This window comes from Acaromyces ingoldii (assembly GCF_003144295.1).
Source record: "Acaromyces ingoldii strain MCA 4198 unplaced genomic scaffold FA10scaffold_3, whole genome shotgun sequence".
Classification (NCBI taxonomy): domain Eukaryota; kingdom Fungi; phylum Basidiomycota; class Exobasidiomycetes; order Exobasidiales; family Cryptobasidiaceae; genus Acaromyces; species Acaromyces ingoldii.
The window spans coordinates 536,517-560,688 of NW_020290249.1; the positions used below are offsets into that span (position 1 = coordinate 536,517).

At 56.4% G+C, this 24,172-nt stretch overlaps 11 protein-coding genes and 1 non-coding gene across 12 annotated transcripts; 7 read left to right on the forward strand and 5 right to left on the reverse strand.

Moving 5' to 3' along the window:
* Positions 1-89: 89 nt before the first annotated feature.
* FA10DRAFT_266505 (alpha-L RNA-binding motif-containing protein) lies at positions 90-1,691 on the forward strand. The gene is made up of 3 exons (XM_025521518.1): positions 90-178; positions 239-652; positions 714-1,691. Exons 1-3 carry the CDS (start codon positions 125-127, stop codon positions 1,620-1,622), a joined length of 1,377 nt encoding a protein of 458 aa, XP_025377179.1. The 5' UTR covers positions 90-124; the 3' UTR covers positions 1,623-1,691.
* A 119-nt stretch (positions 1,692-1,810) lies between these two features.
* On the forward strand, positions 1,811-3,534 carry FA10DRAFT_221488 (alpha/beta-hydrolase; the record flags this gene model as incomplete). The annotated part of the gene is made up of 2 exons (XM_025518552.1): positions 1,811-2,530; positions 2,611-3,534. Coding segments are annotated over 2 exons (1,644 nt in total), but the record flags the coding sequence as incomplete, so codon positions are not given.
* Positions 3,535-3,799: 265 nt separating this feature from the next.
* FA10DRAFT_301276 (hypothetical protein) lies at positions 3,800-4,855 on the reverse strand. The gene is made up of 2 exons (XM_025524962.1): positions 4,385-4,855; positions 3,800-4,306 (listed from the first exon to the last, which is right to left on the reverse strand). The coding sequence occupies exons 1-2, from the start codon at positions 4,828-4,830 to the stop codon at positions 3,841-3,843; spliced, it is 912 nt and encodes a 303-aa protein (XP_025377181.1). The 5' UTR covers positions 4,831-4,855; the 3' UTR covers positions 3,800-3,840.
* Positions 4,856-4,932: 77 nt separating this feature from the next.
* Positions 4,933-6,630, forward strand: FA10DRAFT_101731 (yeats-domain-containing protein). The gene is made up of 4 exons (XM_025517827.1): positions 4,933-4,979; positions 5,050-5,434; positions 5,498-5,969; positions 6,042-6,630. The coding sequence occupies exons 1-4, from the start codon at positions 4,953-4,955 to the stop codon at positions 6,343-6,345; spliced, it is 1,188 nt and encodes a 395-aa protein (XP_025377182.1). The 5' UTR covers positions 4,933-4,952; the 3' UTR covers positions 6,346-6,630.
* Positions 6,332-11,418, reverse strand: FA10DRAFT_279242 (calcium-translocating P-type ATPase). Its single transcript, XM_025523528.1, has 2 exons — positions 9,260-11,418; positions 6,332-9,202 (listed from the first exon to the last, which is right to left on the reverse strand). The coding sequence occupies exons 1-2, from the start codon at positions 10,935-10,937 to the stop codon at positions 6,516-6,518; spliced, it is 4,365 nt and encodes a 1,454-aa protein (XP_025377183.1). The 5' UTR covers positions 10,938-11,418; the 3' UTR covers positions 6,332-6,515.
* A 700-nt stretch (positions 11,419-12,118) lies between these two features.
* On the reverse strand, positions 12,119-12,226 carry FA10DRAFT_t34. Its single transcript has one exon. It is a non-coding gene; the product is annotated as a tRNA-Lys (tRNA).
* A 66-nt stretch (positions 12,227-12,292) lies between these two features.
* FA10DRAFT_301278 (hypothetical protein) lies at positions 12,293-13,745 on the reverse strand. The gene is made up of 3 exons (XM_025524963.1): positions 13,374-13,745; positions 13,001-13,318; positions 12,293-12,942 (listed from the first exon to the last, which is right to left on the reverse strand). The coding sequence occupies exons 1-3, from the start codon at positions 13,708-13,710 to the stop codon at positions 12,371-12,373; spliced, it is 1,227 nt and encodes a 408-aa protein (XP_025377184.1). The 5' UTR covers positions 13,711-13,745; the 3' UTR covers positions 12,293-12,370.
* A 706-nt stretch (positions 13,746-14,451) lies between these two features.
* Positions 14,452-16,139, forward strand: FA10DRAFT_266510 (Las1-domain-containing protein). Its single transcript, XM_025521519.1, has 2 exons — positions 14,452-15,241; positions 15,305-16,139. Exons 1-2 carry the CDS (start codon positions 14,481-14,483, stop codon positions 16,011-16,013), a joined length of 1,470 nt encoding a protein of 489 aa, XP_025377185.1. The 5' UTR covers positions 14,452-14,480; the 3' UTR covers positions 16,014-16,139.
* A 71-nt stretch (positions 16,140-16,210) lies between these two features.
* On the forward strand, positions 16,211-18,393 carry FA10DRAFT_251245 (putative PHO8-repressible alkaline phosphatase vacuolar). The gene is made up of 5 exons (XM_025519601.1): positions 16,211-16,586; positions 16,647-16,800; positions 16,853-17,532; positions 17,588-17,685; positions 17,741-18,393. Exons 1-5 carry the CDS (start codon positions 16,425-16,427, stop codon positions 18,354-18,356), a joined length of 1,710 nt encoding a protein of 569 aa, XP_025377186.1. The 5' UTR covers positions 16,211-16,424; the 3' UTR covers positions 18,357-18,393.
* An 85-nt stretch (positions 18,394-18,478) lies between these two features.
* Positions 18,479-19,169, forward strand: FA10DRAFT_266512 (putative Rpc11-DNA-directed RNA polymerase III subunit C11). The gene is made up of 3 exons (XM_025521520.1): positions 18,479-18,743; positions 18,807-18,878; positions 18,937-19,169. Exons 1-3 carry the CDS (start codon positions 18,542-18,544, stop codon positions 18,993-18,995), a joined length of 333 nt encoding a protein of 110 aa, XP_025377187.1. The 5' UTR covers positions 18,479-18,541; the 3' UTR covers positions 18,996-19,169.
* Positions 19,170-19,257: 88 nt separating this feature from the next.
* FA10DRAFT_251251 (hypothetical protein) lies at positions 19,258-20,208 on the forward strand. The gene is made up of 4 exons (XM_025519602.1): positions 19,258-19,371; positions 19,451-19,664; positions 19,782-19,849; positions 19,904-20,208. The coding sequence occupies exons 1-4, from the start codon at positions 19,367-19,369 to the stop codon at positions 20,109-20,111; spliced, it is 495 nt and encodes a 164-aa protein (XP_025377188.1). The 5' UTR covers positions 19,258-19,366; the 3' UTR covers positions 20,112-20,208.
* On the reverse strand, positions 19,961-24,168 carry FA10DRAFT_279246 (hypothetical protein). Its single transcript, XM_025523529.1, has 6 exons — positions 23,894-24,168; positions 23,727-23,844; positions 21,023-23,647; positions 20,709-20,962; positions 20,467-20,653; positions 19,961-20,408 (listed from the first exon to the last, which is right to left on the reverse strand). Exons 1-6 carry the CDS (start codon positions 24,161-24,163, stop codon positions 20,161-20,163), a joined length of 3,702 nt encoding a protein of 1,233 aa, XP_025377189.1. The 5' UTR covers positions 24,164-24,168; the 3' UTR covers positions 19,961-20,160.
* Positions 24,169-24,172: the final 4 nt, after the last annotated feature.

Genomic DNA, 24,172 nt, shown 5'->3' on the forward strand with positions numbered 1-24,172 from the left:
GGCTTCGCCGTGCTCGGTTGAGACAAGTCACGTGAATTTTAATTTTCTTGGGCGGCGCAGAGGAGAGGGAGAAGAGAGGACACAGTCCAGTTCTTCTAGCCGTCACACGACGAGGTCAGTCAAGATGAGGAAGCCGAGACTGTTCAGCCACGATGCCAAGGGAATCCTGCCGAGGATGGTGAGTGATGCATTGAGATTTAGGGCCGACCTAGTGAGGCTGACACGGAAATTACCCCAGTCCTGGTCTCCGCATAACCTCTACAACCTCATCGCTCGATCCACCGTCCCCTTCCACACGGCCGACACGTCGTTCCGAAAGACTGCCCTGACCATGTACCAGCAGCGATGGCGATCGAAGCGCTTCCTGCGTGGCTACCACGGTGACCATATCCCCGAGAGGAGGTTCAAGCGCTGGTTTCTGCCCACGGATCTTCCACGCATCGAGGACCTAAAGCTGAACGGCGGAAGCAGCTCTTCGTCCCTGAAGAGCGGCGAGGTCAGCGGCGAAGAAAAGATGCCAATCGCAGGCCTTTTCTTGCGAGATGTCGAGAGACGGCTCGATGTCATCGTCCATCGGTGCTGCTTTGCAAGGAGCGCTCGGGAAGGCCGAGCCATGGTGGTGCAAGGGAAAGTGCAGCTGAATGGTGTCAAGGTGCGTTCCCTTCCTCTCCCTCAAGATCTTAGGTAGATCAGTCTGCTGAACCCAGCCTCAGACGACGGACCCAGGGACATTGCTCAACCCTGGCGATCTGGTCTCGGTGCTACCATCAGCGGTGCCGATGCTTAGCGCAGAGCTGGCTAAGCTTGCCGATCAACGAAAGGCAGCGGCCATGGCAACGGAGGGCGAGACTGCGTCCGAAGACAAGCCAGAGGAGACACCAGAAGAGGTAGCTGAGATTGCACAGCAAGACGGACAAGAGCAAGAACCGGTCGAGCAAAAGGCAGATGAAGGGTCAGAGGAGGGCAAGGAGGAGCTCGCTGCCGAGAGTGCAGAAGCGCAGTCGTCTGAGACTTCGGGCGAGGGCGAGGGCAAGGGCAAGGGCAAAGCAAAGGCGAGCGCCCCTGCCTCGGAGAAGAAGGAGGCCTCCCTGCCACCGGGCGTGCTCCCCTTCAATCTGCCTCCCTATGCCTCTCCGTTCCTCTTCATTCCACCCTATCTCGAGCCTTCATTCCTGACATGCTCGGCCATCTACCTCCGCCACCCTACCATCACACCTCTCCGGCGCAGGGACCGATCTGGCGAAAATGCTTCGACGAGCTACCGCACCGATCTGCCCTCGCCTTACCCCGCCGGGGGAGAGCTCTTCTCGCTGGCCTGGGAGCACTACGCTCGCAATGCACCGCGGATCAGATCCGACGTGCGGCGGCAAAGGGTCGAGGCACGGGTGGGAAGGCAAGGCATGGAGAGCGCGCGACAAAAGGATGAGTGGAGGAAGAGGATGGCCGTCCGGAGGGGATGGGACAAGAAGAGCGGCTCCATTGTCGTGCTTCCCAACGGCGCCGAGACGAGAATCGAAGCATCGGCGCCCGCAGTGGGCAAGCGTGCGACGGGCAAATCTTCCACCAGTGGCCGTTTTGTGGAAAAGGGCCAAGCCAAGGGTCACTCTTCTGCTAGCTTGTGATCCTCTTCATCATGTTCACCACCACCACTTGTAAAAATAAGAGACGCAATGTCACAGGATAGACAAGGCACACACGGGCGGAGACGCTCGACGCGTGAGGGTAAATCTGCTACTTTTTTGAGTTTCCTTTCTTGAGCTGTTGGCTGTCACTTCTTAGTCTCGCCAACGTCCACTGGCGAGTAGGCAAGATGGACTCATCAAACTTTTTACAGCGGAGAGCGCTGGCGGGTGCCACGGCGGCCGACTTTTACGTGTCGACACTGCCGGACCTCGAGCCTGCGCATGCGCTCTCGCTTTCGTCGGGCTACCTGCCCGCGCGTCCGCCAAGGGCAGGTGCTGCCTCGTCGTCCGATGCCGCCGACGACGCACACTTGTTTTTCCTCCTTGAACGAGCGAGACACACGCCCACGAAGCGTAGGCTAATCGTCTGGCTCAACGGTGGGCCAGGCTGCAGCAGCTTCGACGGCGTCCTCATGGAGGTCGGCGCCTTTCGTCCCAACGACAAGGGCGGCCTCGAGTGGGCCACGCCGGGCGGGGCGTGGAACGAGTACGCAGATGTGCTCTACCTCGACCAGCCCGTCGGCACTGGCTTCTCCTACGTCTCGACGAGCGGGTACACGACGTCGCTGCAGCAGGCTGCCGACGAGGTTCTCTACTTTCTCAAGCGCTTCATCGAGGTGTACCCCGAGTACCGGAGGGGCGAGGGCGTCGATGTCTACGTGGCGGGCGAGAGCTTTGCCGGGCAGTACATTCCCTACGTCGCAAACACGCTCAATGAGGCTGGTCGCTCGTCGCCAGTTGACCTCAAGGGAATCGCAATTGGAAACGGCTACATCGATCCCATTGCACAGTATGGCACAGAGCTCGACATGATGGTCGAGGCAAAAATTTGGGACACTTCTTCAGAGGTGAGTGGCTTTCCTCCATCTTTTCCCCCATTTCCTTGCTCTCCTGTCCACTATTCAAGGTCCACTAACGCATACAACAGGAATACGGACGAATCAACAAAATCAAGCAGAATTGCCGAAAGGCGTTGGACTCGATCAAGGGCGACCCTCCGCGGTGGATCGACGAGTGCGAGGATCTTCTTTCGGACATTGTCTCAGAGACGACGCACAAGATTGGGGGGCGAAACACATGCATTAACATCTATGACGTCCGGCTGTCGGACGAATCGCCAGCATGTGGGATGAACTGGCCGCCGTTGGTGGCGCCCATGTACAAGTACTTGGATCGCGAGGATGTGCGCAAGGCGTTGCACGTCGACAAGACACACAAGCCCGAGGCGTGGATCGAGTGCAACAAGCGCGTGGGCAGCAGGCTCAACGACAAGGGCTCAAAGGCCAGTGTGGTTCATCTTCCCAAGCTCCTCGAGAGCGGCATCAAGGTCATGCTCTTTGCCGGCGACCAGGACCTGATCTGCAACCACATTGGCGTCGAGCGCGTCCCCGAGCGACTCCAATGGGGAGGGAGCGGCTGGGGGAATCCGCCAAAGGTCGACTGGTACGTCAACAACAGCATGGCGGGCTACTGGCGTACGAATCGCAACCTCACGTACGTCTCCATCGCCGGAGGCTCGCACATGGTGCCCTTTGACAAGCCCGTCGAGACGCACGACATGATGCTTCGCTTCATGGGCGTCGACCTGCTCGCCGCGGCCGGTCCCAGCGCGCGCATCCCGAGCCGGCTGGGCGACGAAAAGGACCGCATGGTCCTCATCGGCGGCGGAGGCGGGACAGAAAAGGATGATAGGCCCATGATTCCGGGCGTGGATGGAAAGACAGAAGCACAGGTGGCCGAGGAGGCAAAGTGGGCTGCGTATTACAATGCGGGGAGCGCGGCACTGATCGTCCTGATTCTCCTCGTCGGAGCAGGCGCCTGCGTGCTGCTGAGGCTCAGAAGGCGGTCGAGGGCATTTGCGCTGCCAGAGCGGCGAGACGAGAACCACGAGCTGGAGCACCTCGTCGTCGATGGGGGCGAGGACCGATACAGCGATGAGGCCACAGGATCGCGCAAGCAATCGGACGCTCTTGAAGTTCAGGAGGAGCAGGAGATCTTTGACGTTGGCGACGAGAGCGACGACGAGGGGCCAAAGGGAGCGCGAGACTGATCATGCGCCCTCTTTTGCTCGCTCACTCACTTCCACACACACACACTGTGCCTCCAACAATGAAAAAGGTTGCAATACATTGTCAAGGACCCCTTCCCTAATTAGTACCTAATCTTGTGACTCGATGTTGTTGAGTCCCTGTCGTCTCCCTGCGCTCTCGGACACAGGCAGGTTTGACATTTCCCGTGAGGCAAGGGCAGCCTGGAGGTACTGCTCGCCCTTGGAAAAGACAGTCGAAGGATTCTTAATGCTTTTGGCCTTGAGTGCTGTTGCGTTGTCGGCAACGGCGGCCTCTCCACGCGACTGGTAAAAGTAGGCGGCGCCTTTTGCGAGCTCGTTGGCCTCCTTCTGGTAACCGCGAACCGTCTCGGCTGCGCCGCCGCTGCCGCTGCCGTTGGGCAGCGCGGGAGAGTTGTTGAACGTCGCTCCGTAGGCCAAGGCTTCAAACAGCGCGGACCGGCTCGCTGTCTCGTGCTCGGCCCGCAGTGCGTGGTAAGAGGACAATGTATGATGGTAGGCTTGCGACAGCGAGAGACCGTGGTGCTCGTGGAGGTGAAGTGTGCATGCGACGACCCTGTAAAAGAGAAGGAGGAAACGACCGGTCAACTTCGATTCGATTAAAACGGCAGATGCCTGAAGGAGGAAGACTCACTCCTCGGGACCGGGGTTTCGTCCCCAGTAGCGCAAGTCAGCGGCCTCTGGCCCGAGCTTCCGCGCAGGAGCCAGCTTCTCGGCTTCGACGAGGACACGCGGACGGAGCGTCTCCCACGGGTGGTCCTTGTAGAAGCGGCTTCGAACACGATCGGCAAGGTACACAATCGGTTGCGGTGTCAACTTTGGCTTCTGCGCGTGGTGCTTCTTCTTGGCGTTGAGTGGGTCTCGGCGCGGCCTCGGTGCGTCCAGGTCGAGGGAGTGTGCGTGGGAGGAGGAGGCGGCGGTGGTGTCGTAGGACGAACGAGCGGTGGGTGTGCGAGGCGGGAGAGGCGCAGGAGGATGGAGGAGCATCGTCTCGTATGATCGCGGGACAGACTTGAGGTAGCCACCGCGCACGAGGCGCGACAGCGATTGCCCCACCTGGGTCGGAATGCGCCGTGGCATGTCGTTCGCGGGCCAGAAGAAGATGAGGAGGAGGAGGAAGACGAGGGGAGCGAGAAGGTCGAAAAGTGCGAAAATTAGACACGTGAATTTTTAGCTCTGCTACACCACTGCTCGCCGCGACGATGGTGAGCAGCAACAAGCGGATGCGGGTGGGTGGTCGTGGCTACTACGCAGGAGGAGTTGAAATGAAGACTGACGACAGTGCGTGCACCACGGTAGGGCATCGCCGTCTCGCGGCCCATCATCATCGGAAGCACCGCGACGCCGTTGTCCGATGCCGAGAAGCTGACGGCGCCCCCGGACCACACGCACAAATGGACCGTCGCCGTGCGAAGCGCAGCCTCGAATCCGCTGCCCACGGTGCCTGGCTTTAGTGCCAGCTCCAAAGCGGACGTAGCAACAGCGGGGAGACCAAAGACTCCGGCTGCTGACGAAGGAAGCGCCGGTGGGTCTGGCACCCCTGGTGTCAGCACAGGCGTCAGTACGAGAGGGCGAGAGCAAGAGACAGACTACCATAAGATGGTCGGCGGCAAAGACGATCTGTCGCACTTTGTCAAGCGGGTACAGATCAAGCTCCACGAGACATATCCGCAATCGACAAGGAGTGAGTGTTTTCCTGATCTCCCGCTCAACCAGTCAGAATGACTGCTGAACGAGATCGCGATAGACATCGACCGGCCCCCTTTTCAAGTGACCGAAACCGGCTGGGGTGAATTCGACATTCAAATCAAGATCTTCTTCCAGCCAGAGTCAGGCGAAAAGCCGGTGACGTGCTTCCATCGGCTGAAGCTGCATCCTTGGCATCCCATCGCCGTGTACCATCAGGATCCGGCAACAGCGCCGGCCCCGGCTCTCAACACGGGGGCCGATGAATCGGCGGCAGCAGACCAAGTCCCAGCACCTGCGGAAAGCGCAGAAAATGAGCAAGATGTCACAATGGCCGAGGTTGCGCCACCGGCGACGGATCCTGATGTAGCAGCAGAAGCGCCCCAGCAAGTCAAGCTGGAAGATGGCACACTGCCAAACAAGTCGCTCCCACCGCCGCCCCCCGTCGTCCATTCATGGACTTATGACGAGATTGTCTTTCCCGAGCCGACTGAAGTCTTTTACGATGTGCTCTTGGCCCACCCTCCCACACCGTGAGTAGCTGGCACCCTTGGCCTGACCTGACGCAGTGTCTCATCTGACTGATCTTGATCGTTTGGACACAGCCTTCCTTCGACCTCGGCACAAGCCTTCGGCGATCCGGGCGCGTTCAGGAGCTACAAAGCTGCCCTCGAGCAACTGGAAGAGGGACGAGATCTGAATGCCGACTCAGGCATCAAGCCGCCGCACCCGCTTCACAACACCTCAGGCGCTCTGTTTGACGCATTGTCGCAGGAGGCGATTCAGTCCGAGGCAGAACGCCTGGACAAGGCTCGCGCCTTTGCCATTCAAGAGCTCGAGGAGACGCGGAAAAGGCTCATCGAGGGTGAGAAGCTGCTTCGCGAGAGTCGCAAAAAGGGAGTAGTGTGATACTTTCAATCTGTACAATCAATGTAATTTACAAGTTTGAGAACGGAGCAGTGGTTCTGGGGCCACGAAGCGCTCCTCCAGGATACTTCGTCTCCCCCCGCACACAAGGGCAAGGGTATGGGAAGGCGGCATTATGTTTCTATATTCAATCAAGCTAGCCAGCACCGAGATTATTTACCACCCTTGAGCTTCTCCAAGAAATCATCCTTGGCATCTGTCTCTGGGTGAACCTGGATATGGCCGCCCTGATAGAGCTGCCAGGAGCTGACGCTGGGATCACCCGCGCTCGGGTCCTTGACACTCGCTTCTGGCGGATTTGTTGGTCGCCAGCCACCTCCGACGCTGGCGCCGATCAGCGCTGGTACGAGCACCATTAGGCTCTGCGGGTGGACGTCTGCCTCTCTCATCTTCTTCGCTCGGCTCTTGCCCAGTGGGACGAGCCTCGATCGACCTCCGCGCAGTCTCGCAAACGTAGAGAGCTTCTCCGCGACCTGGCCGATGGCCGGCTCCTCCCATTCCGCCTTGGTCTTCTCCGCCTCGGACTGCAGGAAGGTGTTGGAGCGTGGTGAATGCTTCGGCAAGGCGTCTGGGTCGGGCATGAGGCCCAGTTTGATCAGGGTCTTGTCAATCGGCTTTGTTGGGATCAAGCGAATGAGTACTCCGACGGGCCACGAGATGATCCCGCCGATGATTGTGATGCCCCAATCGCGCGAACGGAGTGGCACAACGCTGAAGGCTTGTCCGCCCTTGTACGAAATCAGGATCTGCAGCCCGATTTCGATGAGGATGATGCCCATGAACCAGTAGTTGCGGTGGAGCTTCTTGAAGAAATTCAGGTCTCGTGTCAGGCTGCGGCAGTTGACCTGGTTGAAGAGCTGGCACCAGACGTAGAGGTTGAAGATGAGAGCGCGTAGACTGCGCTGGTCCTCGCCAAAGTTCGGGTCGAGGCCCAAAATCGAATAGCCTGCAAAATTGAGCACAAGAATGAGAGCAAATTGGTAGATGGACTGGCCAACGATCATCTTCCACATATCTGTCGAGATGAGTGGTGCATCGCGTCTGTCTGGCTTGCGGTCCAGAAGCTCGGGCGACGCTGGGTCTGTCGCGAGGGCGAGGGCGGCAAGAGTGTCCATGATGAGGTTGATCCAGAGCAGCTGCACCGCCGAGAAGACGCTCGACTCGCCGTCATCTGCAACGGCTGTGATGAACGTGATGCCGACGGCGCCGATATTGACCGACAGTTGGAATTGAAGGAAGCGTCGCACGGCGTCGTTGACACTGCGGCCCCACATAATGGCCGTGACGATGCTCTCGAAGTTGTCGTCCATGAGGATAATGTCCGATGCTTCTCGAGCGACCTCTGTACCGGCGATGCCCATGCTGAACCCCACGTTGGCCGTCTTCAAGGCAGGTGCGTCATTGGTTCCGTCGCCTGTGACACCGACGACGTGATCCATGTTCTTGAGGCACTGGACGAGGATCTTTTTGTCCTCAGGGCTGCACCGAGCGAGGACCTGCAATCGGGGGACGACCATCATCATCTCGGATTCCGCCAGTTTTCGGAACACAGGACCCTCCATAATGATGCCGCCGGGCGTGTAGATGCCGCACTGCGTTGCAATCGACCGAGCTGTGAGCGCATTGTCACCGGTGCACATTTTGACCTGTACACCCGCCTTGCCGCACGTCGCGACGGCATTCCTGACGCCGGGACGGAGGGGGTCTTCGATGCCGGTAATGGCAATAAGCGTCATGTCCTTGGCAAGGCTGTTGTACGTGATGACGCCGTCCTCGTCGAACTGGGCGTCCTGAGGCGGCCACGACTCAAAGTCGCGATAGCAAACTGCAATGGTGCGAAGCGTCTGGTTGGCGTAGAAGATGATCGTCTTGGCCACATTGTCTCGAGATTCCTCGTCAAACTCCTCCGTCTCGATGGTAGAGCTAGGTGCTTGACCCTCCACGGGCAGCTCAACTTTGACGTGACGAGAGCATAGGCTGCTCAGAATCTCGCTTGCTCCCTTGGTAAAGAGACGGTAACCTCCGTCTGCTCGACGAACAACAACGGCCATTGCCTTGCGCTCGGAACTGAATGGGAAGCTAGTCACCACCTCGTGCTTCTCTCGTGCCTCTCTGTAATTCTCCCACCCGAGCTCTTTGGCCATCTTGAGTAATGCCGTCTCCGTCTTGGAGCCAACAAAGCTAACCTCGGAAGACTCCTGCTCCTTCGCCTTGACCTTACTAAACAAGCCGGCGACGCGTTTGAGAAAGGACGGCAAGGGCACCACCTCTTCCTCCTGTGCGACCTTGGGCTCCTCTTCAAACGCAGTCGAGTTGATTGCAATGGCATCGTTGAAGAGAGTCTGAAGCGGCTCGCTTATGGCCTCGTTGAGCTCGTGCTGGTCCACAGCCCAGTCCTTTCGGCCTGTCCGCATCTGCAGCGTCTGGGGAATCGACAGCTGAGATGCACGCTTGTCCTTTTCCTCGACGACCTTTTCCTGGGCATTTGTGTCGACTCGACCCTTGTTCTCTTCGAGGTTGTAGGCGAACTTGAGGTGAACACCGATACTGCCCGCTACCACGGCCATCTCGTTCTGCGTAAGCGTGCCGGTCTTGTCGGTGCAAATGACACTGCAATTTGCGCTAGTCTCGCAGGCCGAAAGCAGTCGCACCAATAAGTTCTCCTTGGTCATGCGCTTCGTCGCAAATGCCAGGGCCAGCGTTGTTGCCAGGGGTAGTCCTTCGGGCACGGCTACGACGACAATGACGACGGCTTGGATGAGAATGTCGATGAATTTCTCCGCCTTTTCGTCGGGTGTCCCCATGTCACTAGGCCTTGTGATTTGGATCAAGAATCGAACTTTGTAGCTTGGTTAGCAGATCTGTCGTTCACAGCAGCAGGAATGCAATCACTCACTCATCAACGCGACAAAGAGCACAATACCGGCACCGCCGCCGGCATAGGCAATGATTTCGGCCAGTCGGTTGAGCTTAGCCTGCAAAGGCGTCATCTCGCTGTCGGTCCTCAGCGCCATCATGAGCTTGCCATTGAAGCTGCTCGTCCCGACGGCGATGACGACGTATTCGCCCACGCCCTCGAGCACCCTAGATCCCGACAAGAGGAAGCAATCGCGCCGAGGCAGTTTCTCACCCGTCCTCTCATGCGCCTCCAGATCGGCCAGGCACTCTTCGTAGGACACTTTGCGGATCATGTCCGACTCGCCCGTGGCACCCGATTCGTCACATTTGACATTGTGGCCGCGGAGAAAGACGCCATCGACGGGAATCACCTCGCCAGGCTCCAGCTGAAGGATATCACCGACCTGGAGCTCGTGGACATTGAGCAGCGCCGGATTGCCACCGCGAATAACCTTGACTTCTCGCTCCTCCTTTTGCGCATTGAGCTTCTTGAACTGGCGCTCCTTTTGCCAGTCATTGAGGGAGCCAACAACATCGACAATGACGACGGCGACGAGGATGGCCACGCCCTCGACCCATTCGACTTTGGGCAGAGGACAGCCCGGTGCGCCCGGAGGTGGGTTGGGGCACGTCTCATCGTAGTCCTCGGGTGTGCCAAAGTCGGAGTAGAGCCCGAGAGAGAGGGAGACGACGGCCGCAATGCAGAGGAGGATGAGAATCTTGTCCTGGAGGGCGAGCCACATGAGTAGAAGCAGACTTTTGCTCTTTCGCTGAGGAAGCATGTTGCGGCCGTAGACGCGCTGCCTGTCGGCTTCCGATGCGCGGACAAAGCCCGAATCATCGACTGCTTCAATGTCGCTGTCGCCGTCGCTTCCCTGGGCGCCCATGCTGAGGCCATTGTGAGGGTCGGTGCCGAGAGCAGCAACGAGGCCTTTGACGCCACCCATGTCGCGCAGCTTGGCCACGCTCTTTGGATCAATGAGGTCGGCCAGCTCGACGGGACGGTGAGGAAACGGGCTGGGGTCCATTTCCCGCTCGCGCTTCTTTGCCTCCTCGAGCGCCTTCGCTTGGGCCAGCCGCCTTCCCTGTCTCGTGTGGCCGGCCAGACGCATCTTGAGCCTTGCCCAGGCCGATGTGTTCTCCGTCTCCAGGCTCTCAATCTCTTTACGTGGGTTCCTCTTTTTGCCGCCGTCTTCTTCCGCAGCGGCGGCGGTGGTTGTGGTTGGAGACGATCGCGGGTCCTTGGAAGGCTGGCTCGTCTCGTTTGTGAATGCACTCGCGATGCTGACCTGCCGACCGTGCTGAATGCGTGGATCGTTGTCCCGGAGTGCAAGTGCAGTTCGAAAGGCGCTCCCTTCGCTGGGACCAGCCGAAGAAAAATCAGACGTGGCGCTGAGGGTGGGGGACGAAGGAACGACGTCTCTGTCCTGCTCGACTGCCGTCGCCCCTGGCACCTGGAGGCTGGCTTTTCTCGCATGCCCCGGATGACTCGTGCTCCCACTCCCACCGCCTGCACCGCCACCGCCACCCGTGCTGCTGATGCTAAAGTTGCGGCCATGGTTGTGCCCCGAGGATGAAGAAGTAGAGGCCGCCACCGCACCTTGAGCCTCGCCACTCGTCGCCGACTCGGTCGTGATGATCGTCGGCAGGACCGGCTTGCTGTCCTCGTCTGTCATCTTGGGCCGCTTTGACGGATGGCGCAGAGGATGGTGTAGGGGGGGACAAGGGACTGGTGAAGCCAATAAGAGGTGGCGAGGGCGAGGTCGAGGGCGAATGCCGGGAAACTGTGACGACTTAAGAGAGCGGCGGCAAAGTGGCTGGCTGGCTGTGCACAGCAAATGGGCGAGGGGCGAGAATCACGCCCAGTGGAAAGCGAGCATCCGTCCTTTGGGCGGCCAAAGCAAAAAAATAAAATAAATCGCCCTCTGCCAAGGCGGGCTGTGTCTGTGACCCTCTCTCTCTCTGCACGTCTTCTCCGCCTCTTTCTTGACAACGGGTCGAAGCTGCTGGGCAAAGGGAATTGAATCTGTCGGAGAAAAGAGTGGGGAGAGGAGGAAAGAATAATTAAATCGTCGATGACCGAGTGCCTTGATGAAATAGCGATGAGCCAGGCTACGACTACTAAGGCGGGTCGAGGCAACCGAATCCAATCGCTAGCACGGCGCCAAGAACTTTTCCTGAATACTAAAAGGGGAAATAAAAAGCCTCTTCTGGCCTTGGCTCTCCATCGAATTTTGCATAGATCAATCTGTATTTGGACACCCTTGGAGGCAGCTTGTCACTTCATTTCTAAAAATAGAAAGCCAGGAACGGTCCCTCCCGTGAACATCGTCGCACAGGAAAGGGCTTGGCGCAAGCTGTCTTTCTTCTTTTCACCGCCCCAGCTGTGTCAGGTCGGAACATCAGCTCGGCAAGTCTGAGCTTGGAACCTACGCCACGGAGCCTTGTACTCCAATCAGCTGCTAGCCCAGCATACTCCGGGCTTGGACTCGGGGTGGAATGTCCCCGCTCGACGTTTTCGGAGGCGCACCCTCGCTCGATGAAGACTCTCCCTTGTTCCCAAGCATGTACCCAGGCAATTCTTATAGGTCTGAAGTGGCTCGACGAGAGTCCAAGGTCTCCTTGCTGGCTGATGAAAGCTTCGATGCAGGTACGTAGCTGTAATGGAAAAACGTAAGAACGCGGAACTTTCTTGGGACCTGCGCGCTTCGTTGAACTCTCGATAAGCACGCTTCCTGCAACTGTGACTGTCCTGAGCTTGCGAACGGACTCGCAAGTAGCCGAAGGAAGTCGTGTTGGTGGGCGAACTGCTAGAGTGCAAACGAGACAAAAGGTAAAAGTAGCAAAAAAATATCGCCTCCCAACGAGGGGCTCGAACCCTCGACATTTTGATACCACCTGATGATCAGGTACTCTATTTCAGAGAAATAAGAGTCAAACGCTCTGCCGACTGAGCTAGCCGGGATGGGACGATAATACAGCGTAGAAAAGGATCTTGTATAAGCCTACACACATTCTAATATTAAATGCGCTCCTGTCCTTATCCTTGTTTTAGTTTGATCATTTCCAGTGGCACTTGATGATAGGATACAGGGCTTAGAGATGTTATTTACGTGGGAGGACGCTGCTGCTTGGATCCCAACTGGCGAGACAGGTGCGTGCGCCATTCCGAGGTGCCCTTTAGAGGCAATGCAGGCGTCGACTTCTCCTCGTCTGGTGATGACTGGGTTCTGTCAACAAACTCAATGTCTTCCTCGTCATCGCCGTCGCCGCCGGCACGTTCAAGAAAGTTGCTAAGGATGGACTTTTCCGTCTTCATCCTGTTGGGGCCTGTTTGTTCTTCATGGGGCAAAGTTGGATGGTCTTGTGGTGACGAGAAACGGCGGGGCACAACGTCGCGCACAGTAGACCATGTGGTGGCGAGAACGGCAAAGAAGGCGGACAGGAAGACGTTCGCAGTGCCGGTGTATGTCGAAATTGCCTGTATCGTGATGACGCTCGAGTGAAAGGTTGCTAGGTATAGGACTTGGCACAGAAGTGGAGGCACGAAGCCCATCAGAATCGACTCGACAAAGAGGTTCAGCTTGTGCCGCAAGTTTTTTTCGTTGTCTGCGAGACCTTTGCGTTGGATTTTGGCGCGCATCTGCTTTCTGTACCGATAAGCGCGAAGAAGGATCAAGGCTGTGGAGGAAGTCAACATGCATGGGTGCCAAAGATGTAAGAGCGATGAGAGAATTACCTGAAACGTAGCTGCAGGATAAGATCTGCAAGCTAAAATCGATGATTATGAGGATACTTTGGAAAACGACCTTCCCAGCATTAAAAAAAATTGAACCGCCGCTCTTGATGTAGGCATCTGTTCCCGAAATGTCTTGCCACACCAGTAAGGTGTACAGAATGAGCCGAGTTATGAGAGCGGTAAGAAAGGGCCCCAGCACGAAAAGTCGCTTCGTGCGTGATGCAGTCCACGACGGGTACATTGCGCTGAGCTTAAAGAAGAGAGTTGAGTCGGCCACCAAGGGACCAAATACGGAAAAAAAATCAGAGGCAATGAGCCCTGTCTACGTAGGTGAGCAACTCAGGGCTGTCCCGGTAGCTGAGTTTTAACTCACATCTGCACATAGTCAACGATGCGCCAACATCGAATATGCCGTTTGGTGTTTGTGTTGCGTACAAGAACACAATCTGGGGCTGAAGCGCTATCTGAATGATGAAGAAAGCGCCTGCGCAGATGAAGGAGAGAAGATGCAGTCGAAAAAGGGTGGAGCGGCGCTCGCTGGGCTTGGAGAGTAGGACATAGGTAGCAGCAAGGCATACGTCAAAGGACAAAAAAGCTGCGTTCAGTGCAGCGCCGTGTATGGCGCCCACTGCGGCGTGCGGCAGCCCACGAGAATTCCAGTCCTCTGCTATGGATGCTGGCGCTGTCGAACTTGACGTTGTGTTCGCCATGGTGGCGGGTGATCTGATTTTGCTGACAGGAAGGAGGGAACATTGATCGTCCATGGTGCGATCGCTCTACTCTTTCCTCACCACTAGCGCGGATTGATGGAAGCACCGCATGGTTGAGTTGCAGCAAAGTCTTCACGAAGAGACTGAGACAATTATTAATTTACCAGCAGCTCGAAAGCTTGCATTTAGCTTGATCGCTCCCGGTGGCACTTCGTCCGTGCTTACTGCAAGGTATGCTAAAGTAGCTGTCATTGATACAAACAGCTTCATCTTCCGTCCTGTTCAGCACGTGTGCTCTCACACCTTCGCTTCGTTAGCCTCGGCTTCTTGTCAGCTCCAGCTGTCTCCTTTACCTGTCCATGTCCATGACTGGCCTGATGTCCATGCGTCCGTTGTTATGAGCGTTGTCGGGGCCACAAAGAAGTCAGTGAACGCCCTGATAGGCCTGCTATCGAGGAGGCTACCATAAGATCCGGATCAACTTGGCTACCCTGTTCAAGGATTCCTATCAACTTCGCGATGGGTTCCAAGCTGGCAAAGCAAGCTATGGGAGTGGATTCGTAACCGTGTGGCACGAGGTTCTGGTGGCAAAGGCAGCACCGCGCCGGCAGGAGGCATGCGGAAGATCATGTTTCTCGCACGGGGACCATCTTTGCTGGGGCTCAGAGCTAAGAAATCGATGTGAGGGCACGTCCAAAGTTTGAAAGTAATTGAGGTTTTTTTTTGTTTTTTTCTCACTACCGCGAATTTGTTGGCGAGACTACGACCATATGAAGCTCCCGCGACGGACACCGTACGAGCATGCCGATGCGCTGAACCAGCTGCACAATCTTCTCTACTCGGATGATGCTCAAGCTCAGTCGCAAGGCGTTTCCATTGCCCACGTCTGGCTGAATCGGTCCTCATGCCCTCACGCCGTCGAGTCAACGAGCAGCCTGGTCCAAGCGCGACTGCTTGAGTCTCTTTCTCACCCCCTACTCGATCGACACCAGATAGACTGGACGCTACGAAGCAGCTACTCGTCTGCGCTCCTTCGCTTTGTCAATTCCGTCGCCGACGCCTTTCAGACGGGCCTGTACGCGCAGAGCATCTTCAACATCGCCCAGCGGATCGGCCTGCCAGCTTGGTTTGTCGAACTTCGCCACGCAGCCACACACGAAGAGCTCCCCTCGCTGCAAGTCTGTCGGCAGGCTTGTCTCTCGGCCCTTCAATGGCTCGATGCTCACTTTTGGTGGCCGAACATGGCCACGTCTTCTTCGGTCCAGCCAATGACACAAGGCGTCAGTCAAGATCTATCCCTGTCCCTTCGAAGGAGCCTGTTGTCCTATCGCAAGATCGCCAAGCAGGTGGCTAGAGACGAGTCGCTTAGGAAGACTCAACAACTACGCATAGAGAAGCTCTTTGCTAGAATCGACGGCTCGATCCGAGCAGTAGGAGGTTCTGTTTTTGTCGACGTAGGTCAGGATTCCACCTTGGAAGAGGCTGTCGACATCCTTTTCGAGCCAGGCTACATAGTACCACTGGCAAAAAGGTTCGTCTGCTGCGTTCCTGTTCTATGCTATTGTGTCTGCTGACCTCTCTTCTCGGTTCAAAGAAAACGTCCGAGGCCCGCTGCAGACGGGTCGGTACCGCCGCTGCCTTCTCATCTCTACAACACGTGGTTTCCACTGCTTCGTCACCTCGACCAGAGCGTTCAGGGATTTACTAGCACGTTTCTCGATGGGCTGCTGAGACGCCTGACATCAAGAAATGCCTCCCTGGCAGGGTCCAGCTACACACGCTGCATCGCTGCTTGGCTTGTGGCTATCTTTGGCGAAGAGCCGTGGCATCTGGAGGGAGCTTCGTCCAGGCAGGCCATGCAGGGAGAAGACGGCATGATGGAAGATGAGGACGAGGCCAGGGACCGATCCTACCCGATCAAAAGGTGCCTTCTGAGCCCTACCCCGGCCTCTCTCGTCGTTGCCCGGCATCTCAACCAAGGCAGTCAGTGGGGCCACGTACTGGAGCTCGCCAATCTTATCGCGACCGGCGACAAGTCTCAACGCAGCGAGCAGACGGGGCGGGAAGAGGAGCTCATGTCCCTCATCGAGGAGATGGAAAGACATTCGGAACAAGTAGACCTCGAAGAAGACGAAGCAGGTCGTCAAATCGTGCAGAGAGCTATCGACGATTCAATGAACGAGCAGGATTGGGCTGCAATACCCGGTTGGGCCGTTGCGCAAGACTGGCAGCCATGCCCGCTCGGATGCCTCCGAGGTGCTGTTCCCGTTCTCCAGCTTCCTCCAGTATTGTACTCGCATTAGCCAACGAAGGAAGCGCTGGTTGGAGAGATACCAGAATAAAGATGAAATTGGAAATTCAGGCTACAACAGCGCCAAGCCAAGCTTGCCAAGCCACTCCTTGAAGCTAGCTTAGTCCAATAGACGAACTTCTCTTGCCCACGCTTCTGTTCGACTGCGATTCTTCTTCTGAGTCTTGGCGTCCGGCGGAAGATATATATACAAGACGAGAGAGAACGTGCTCATCACCTTTGCAAGGTGTCGAGCGACACTCTGAGAGGCCGCCGCTCGCGGTTGATGAAAGAGCGAACGTGTGAGATAGACCTTCCAGGAACGGAATGGGATGTTTGACACCTTTGACGGTGTGAGGAAGCTATAAATGGCAAAGCTTCGCAGGCAACTCATCCTCTGCATCTCTTCCTGTTCGCCTCTGTCATGGTGTCGTTCTCTGCCTTTTCGTCGCTGCTCCTATTGGGACTGCTCCTTCTCGCGTCTGCAGCACCGAATGCAAAGCAACGGAGGCAGAAATCGGTGATTCAACTTATTGGAGATGGCTTTGGGCCTGCTTCGGAGACTTTTGCTCGCTCATTCGTGCAGGTGAGCAATCACCGCTATCAATCCTCCGAGATGCCGAGCTGATCGTCTGTACCGGGACAGGCGAGAGACGGGTCACCTTGGGATACGCAGCTTGCTCTCGACTCGCATCTCATCGGTAGCATCAGGACCCGTTCGACGGACTCGCTCGTGACCGACAGTGCAGCTAGTGCCACTGCTTACTCCTGCGGAGTCAAGTCTGTCAACGCCTACATCGGTGAGTCTCCAGGTGACTGCTTGGCAAACATATTCTCATTTCTATCTCTCAGGGGTCGACAACGACAAACGACCCTGCGGAACAATCCTCGAAGGCGCCAAGGCAAAAGGCTACAACACTGCGCTAGTCACCACGTCTCGTGTCACCCACGCCACCCCTGCCTCGTACTCGGCCCACATCGATGACCGTGATGAAGAGAACGAGATCGCAAGCCAACAGCTCGGTGGCTACAGCCTCGGTCGTCAGGTGGACCTCCTATGGGGCGGAGGCCGACGGCACTTTCTGCCAAACTCCTCTTCCACCAGCAGCCGAAAGGACAGTCGAGACCTTATTTCCGAGGCAAAGAGGAATGGCTGGACCGTTGTTCTCAATCGGACCGAATTTGAGAGTTTCCACAATGGATCCACCGTCTCTTTTCCCAGCTTGGGCCTCTTCACATCGTCGCACATGGCTTATGAAATCGACCGCAACCACACCGCCGAGCCTAGCCTGACGGAGATGGCCATCACCGCGCTGAACGCCCTCAAAAAGGACGGAAAACCCTTCTTCATCATGATTGAGGGTGCTCGCATCGATCATGCGGCCCACAACAATGACCCGATCGGCCATGTTCACGACATCATCGAGTACAACAACATGTTTGAGGCGGTCAAGCGCTGGGTGGATGAAAACGACCACAACGACGACGAGGAGGAGCCTCAGTATCTTATGGTGTCGACCGCCGACCATGAGGTCAGTAGCAGGCTCTTCTCCGCTCCCTATGACTTTGCTGACACTTTGGACCTAGTGTGGCGGCCTTGCGTTGGCCTACCAACGTCCTGAAGACGAAGAAGGCGCCTACCTCTGGTATCCGGATGTTCTCTTGAAAGGCAAGCGATCCACCGAGTGAGTGACTTTGTAGCATACATCGAACGGACACACTCTGACTCTCTTTTACAAGATTCCTCGCCGCCGAGTACCTCAAATTTGCAGCAAACAAGACAGGCGATGAGCTCAAGACCCGCATGGCCGACTACGTTATCCGTGACAACCTCGGCATTTCAGACGCCTCCGATGAAGAAGTCCAACGAGCACTGGACCTGTCGAAGCAAAATGACACCGGCCTAGCTCTGACGATCTGGCTTGCGAGTATTGTCAATTGGCGTGCTCACCTCAGCTGGAGCACGACGGGCCATAGCGGCGTAGACGTGAACCTGTATTTACACACGAAAAGGAGCAGACCGGCGCTCGTCAAGAAGATGAGGGGCAACCACGAGAACTCCTGGATTGGTACCTTTACCGCTGATTATCTTGGTTTGGACCTGGCATCGATTACCCAAAGGCTCAACAACGGCTCGAAGATCCCGGCAGGAGCCGGAAGCGCAAACAAAACGACGTACCTCGACCACTACCACGGCGGCGTTAAGCGGGTGGTGCCGGCCATCTCTGTTGCCAAGCGTTCAAACGAGATTGGCTACTCGCATGCAGAAAACGATGCCATTTGGGCAAGGCGAGCTTCCACAGCTCATGAAGCAAGCCATCTCTCACTTCACAGGCGTAGCACAAACGAATTGTAGGGTCCCCTCCTGTCACCGTGACAGTCCAGAATTGCATGGTCTTCAGAATCATATGCTCCCACGTGTTCTGAGTTTTGGCGGCTTTTTCCTGAAATTTATTTCTTCTCGTCGAGACGCTCGCAGCAGTCACTCGACTACCGCGGACAAAACAGGTCGCAGGCCTCTCCGGAAAGAAGAAGACAGCCATGTCGCTCTTCTGCCCGACATGTGCCAACATGTTACTCATCGGCACCGATGATCGTGGGCTGTACAAGTGGGCTTGCAGCACGTGCCCATACGAGTTTCCGATTGCAAAGCAGATGACCACGAGGGTGAAGCTCACCAGGAAGGACGTCGACGATATCATGGGTGGGGACGATGCATGGAAGAATGTCGACAAGACCGCAAGTGAGTAGACTTGCTGGCTTGGAAGGATCATGGGATGAGACTGACAGGAGGTTGTCGGACCAGTCGCTTGCCCCAAGTGCGACAATCCCGAGGCATTCTTCATGCAGCTCCAGATTCGGTCGGCCGATGAGCCCAGTGAGTATTGAAAATACATTGAGACGTCCGAGAGAGATTGCTGACCAGAACGTATCAGTGACTACGTTCTATCGATGCACCGAGAGGACCTGTGGCCATCAATGGCGAGAGGGGTAGCAAGTGTCACTCGCCAGAAGAGAGTACCGCATCTCTGTCAACCCCTTCAGAAGAAAGCAATCATTGTACCACCACATCTGTACACCTAGCTAACACACATCATCTTGTACTTCTACGCTCTTTTGTTCCGATGGGCTTGACGTCTTGTGCTTGTTAACCTCAGCTCGAACAATCCAGGGTAATCTTGAGCGACAGAAAAATTAAGACGTTCTGGAAAGAGACGCGCTTTGACTTCTTCGTGCCGAAAACACCAACAGCGACCATCTCACGAATACGACAGCACGCCTCTTTTTCCTTCTCTTCGCTCGAGTGCCGACAGGTGCCTCAACTTTCATACCAGAGGTGAAGCAGCACAGGCCTGACACACGACTATGTGGTGAGTTGGTACGAGACCGAGGGCCCTCTCTCCCCAAGCTCAGCGGCCCCGCCCCCCCGGCCCCCGCCCCCGTTTGCAGCAAGCACATCCTCAACGCCCAGGTCACGATCCGGGCACCGTGCTGCCAGCGGTTCTTCGACTGTCCGCAGTGTCACGCCGAGTCAGCCGATCACCCGCTGGGCAAGACGACCGAGATGGCGTTTCTGTGTAAGAAGTGCAAACGCGCCTTTCGCAAAGATCTGACTGTCTTTGAGGACGGCGACGAATACTGCCCACATTGCGACAACCATTATGTGAGCTTGCAAAATCCACTCTCCCCCCTCTTCCTTTTATCTCGCTCGCAGACACACCTCTGGACTTGAGGAGCACGAAGTCGGACAGATGGCTGAAGGATGATGCTTTGCTGCTAGGTGATTGAGGCAAAGACGCCGGCGCCCATGTTGGGAATCGAGGGAGAGGATGCTCGGGTCGATAATCGGTATGTTGTGCTTACTCGCAAAGACGCTCGACCACGCTAACTCCTTCAACACAGCATGCTCAAAGACGATCGAATGCGATATGACCCCCGACGCGATTGGCAGGCACGAGACCAGGCAGCCCAGGAGTCAGACCGCGTCGACCAAGGGGGCTGGCAAAAGGCTCTCCAAGAGCGGGACAGTGCACTTGTTCCGACCGACGCACGAAATGCAGACGGGGAAAAGATCATGGACCTCGTTGACGAGGATCTCGACTGGAGCTAATGCTAGACGGGGATCTATTGCTGTAATATATTATCACGAGGCTAGCAGGTCAGAAGCCGAACGAGTCCATGCTGAACTCTTGAGCGCCCTGCTGTTGAAGGTCCTTGTCCCTCTTGATAAGGCTAGGCGCCTTGGTCGCCGGCGTAGCCGGAATATCTTGCTGCTGCTGCTGCTGCTGCTGCTGCTGCTGCTGTGGCTCGACTCGGTTGGTAAACTTGGAGGCAGCAGTGGGAGCAATGGGAGCGGCCTTTGAAAAGGTCCAGCTGCGAACAAGCTCGAGTGCCAGTGAGTGGCAGCCTGTAGATCGCAGATAAGTCAGCTTGAGGCGTCTGAGAGATTGAATAGCAAAACGCACCGCTCTGACGAAGCTGACGGGCCGAGTCAAGCACGAGCTGCGCTTCGGAGCGGCTCGGCGGTAATGGCGGGGGCAAAGTCTGTCGGAGTGTCCGGTACAGCAACGGCAGCGACGGATCTTCCTCTTCCGCTTTGGCGACGTTCAAGTCGACGACTAGTGCTTCCTTTGCAACGTCTGTCAAGGGTCTCTGAGGAAGATTAATGTCAGTGAGGGAACCATGCTATCCAAGGAGAGCAACCCACAACCAGAGACGCCAGAGCGTACTCCTCACGACCGAGCAGGCCGAATGCCCAGCTGGCCAAGTACCGATCACCTCTCTCGACGGCAAGCGGAATCGCATGCTTCTTCAGAATGTCAGCTAGGACGGGACCACTTTCGCCGCCCTCGTACAGTCGAGCGATTGTGACAGCCAGCGAGAGATCGTCGAGATTTCGGATGCATACGTTGGCCGCATCCCTGACGCTTCCACCCAACAAAAAGAAAGTGGCAGCCATCTCTTCAAGGCGGTGTCAGGAGACGGCCCAGTTAAATGCCCGAAGCTGGAATTGCCACTCACCAAACCTCCGCTGGCTTAACAAGGCAAATGCGTTTTTGAGGGCAGCCGAACGCCAGCGATCCTGCGTGAAGTCGTTGGCCAAGAATTGGAGCATCTTCTTCTGGTCAGGATGCCAGTAAGCCTGCTTCCAAAGGCCTAGCACGAGCTTCTGTTTGCCCAAGGCAAAATAGAGAATAGAGCACGCAGAGGGATCCCTATCCTCCCCCTTCGTGTACTGGCACCTAGCCACAAGTTCGGCCTGGGCGCGGACGTCGTCGTTTGATCGAAGCCACATGAAGAGGCCAATCGAACGAGCGGTAGGCCAGTCAATCTTGGAGTTGTACCACCGGTCAAGGACTTGGACAAGAAGTTCCTGTCTTTTGCTGTGGAAGGCAAAGATAACATCTCGCCATGGAGTATCAATGTCAGACAAGCTTGCGAGTCGCCACTTGAGCGAGACGAGGTAGCGCAAGCCCTCGTCATCTAGCGGCATTTGAAGCTCATCGACGTCAATGATGGCTCGGCTGATTGCTCGAAATTCTTTCTTGTCCTCTAGGTGTAGTGTTGCGAGGTGGTCAAGGTCGCCGCCCGCATCTATACGAGGTGCGTCGATAATTGGCTTCTTCAAGCACGTCCACGAGCCATCAAGAAATTCGTCGTTCTTGAGCGCATGGGCCAGGATGTGTCTTGCCAAGTCCAGTCTCCCTAACAGCAAGCACCCAGACAAGACCTGGGGATGGTACTCGGGTAGTGGTCCCAGTTTCGAGGCGGCCAATTGCGCTAAGTGCAAAGACTTCTTCTCCGGATCGTTCATAAGTGGTCCAAAGCTATAGAGCTGATTCGAGGAGGCAATGACGAGCTGGAAGTCTGAAAGCCATACCAACGAGGAGATGGGTGCGGCGACGGCGGACGATAGATCGATCTGGGCACTCAGACGCCAACGAGATTTTGCATCACCGCGAGTCCCCAGCAGATCGTTTCGGGCTCGGCAGAAGATGTCTACGCTTGTTTGCGAGGCAACGGCGAGCAGCGGGCCATTGGACGTATCTGGAGACCATCCCATGGCGACTACTTTGCCCGTAGGTTTGATCGTATCGGTGCTTCTCGAAGCCAGATCGTGGACAACGATCAGAGATCCATCGACCAGCGCGGCCAGATTCTGGTCGTGCTCGAATGTCGCCAGTTGCAAATGCCCCGTCCCGTTGATGCTTTTCTGTAGACGTAGGCAAAGCCCGGACTTCTCAGTCGTGACTGTCCAAACGTCCAATGACTGAGAATCGATGGTAAGGACTGTATCGCTGTTTCGTCCGTCGACAAAAGCTAGAGCCTTATTTCCCTCCCTTCCATTTAGTTGCACCCTTTGCAGATTTGGTTCTTCTCCTTTCCACGCAAAGACCTCCCCACTTGTAGTCGAGATCAAGGCGAGAGTTTTATCCGAGATTGACGTCCAACCAAGATCTTGCATCTTCGATCCCGGAGGAAGTCCGTCGAGCTTCAACAACCGTTTGCCAAATTCCCCAGCAAAGACTTCGCCGTCTTGACTCTCCAGGACGCAACGATTGCCTCGCATTGCAACTTTGCCGAGCGGCGCAGCGATGGTCTGGCTAAGCTCTTCTTTTTGCGAGCCGTGGGGAGACCACCGAATAGCCCGTCCGCTACCTGAAAAGGAATAGAGCGTGTCGCCGCTACAGGACAGGCTGGAGATGGTGTCGAGGTGACCCACACTTCCCGACGGCCTCTTGGAAGTCAGACCCTGCCCTTGACCGTCGAAGAGCAAGGCTGGAGATAGTTGAAAGTCTGCAATACCGCCTTTCTCGCCACCTTCGATACGCATAAGACCCGTAGGGTTGTCGCAATCGGCCGATGGGGGGATCGTGAGCGTCACCAGGTCGACGTCTTGCATTGCTTCGCTCTGAACCAGATCAGGGGCGGGAATCTTGAGCGCAGTGAAGCTTTCGCACAGCGTCGGTGGTCGTCGATCGACACCAGCCAGTGCCCGAACCCCCAGGATGCCTTCTTGGTTCACATGGAGGAACATGTCGGGCGTCTCTGAAATGAATTGTTCCAGTCGACGGGCCCGACTTCGTTTGAGGTCCACTGTCTTCTCTGTGAGATCAATTCGATCGCTGCCCACGCCAGTCTCTGCCATTTGGATGTCCCGAAGGAGAAGATCTAAGCTGCGTCGCATGGTGGAGGTAGCTCTCCTCGCATCGAGATAGATGCAAGGCCGCTGCTGTCCCTTGCCTCCCGTTGCTCGCCGTCTGCTCGAATCAAACGAAGCGGCGTCGGTCGCGGACCAGAGCCGATAGCAGTCTGGTTCATCTATGACCGCCATCCATAGCCGCACGACTCCGTCACAAGTGGTGGTGATCAGCACGTCAGCGTGGCTCTGGTCTTCTGGTGCGCCCCTCCATGAGACTTTGACAACCGCTCTCGAATGTCTCAGTCTGTTCCTGAGCTTTGGCCTTTTTTCTGCGTCGATCGTCCAAACGAAGACTGTCGGGTCCTGCGAGAAGGTGGCCGCAAAGCGGCGACCGGTTCCATCAAACGATGCGCAGGTCACTGCTTTGGACGATTTGAGACGCCAGGATCTTGTCCAGGAAGCCACTGGCCCATCCTTGAGCTTCCAAGTTGACAGGCTCGATTCTGCGCCAACCAGAAGGGTATCTGTGCCGAATCATGTTCAGCGATGATTCTCTCTGCCTCTTCCATGGCACAAAGTCACCTCTATGCAAACTCAAGTATGTCACGGCATCTTCAACGAAAAATGAAGTTTGCAGCTTCCAGTCGCTCGAGAAGCCCGAGGTCCACACCGAGATGCGATTGGAAGACGCGGCCGCCAACTGTGTGTGGTCAGATTATTTCCGGCGCAAAGCAAGCCTCTACACTCACGATTCGAGCTTCTGATCCAAAGCCAAGGGCCAGACACTGCACGAACCACTCTTTCGAAAACGAGTCTGAGGGAACTGAGGAAGCAAACGAGATAGTCGTTCGCAACTTATAGGATCCATCGAGAATGCAGATCTGTTGCCCGCTGGCTTGTGCAATGTCGCTCGTGCGTCCGTCTGTACCTTCCAAGTGCGCAAAGCTCTGCCGCAGACTCTGAGCAGCCGATGAACCCAACGAGGTCCACGCTGGCCTCAGAGAGGCACTCGCTGCCATCGTCGTTGC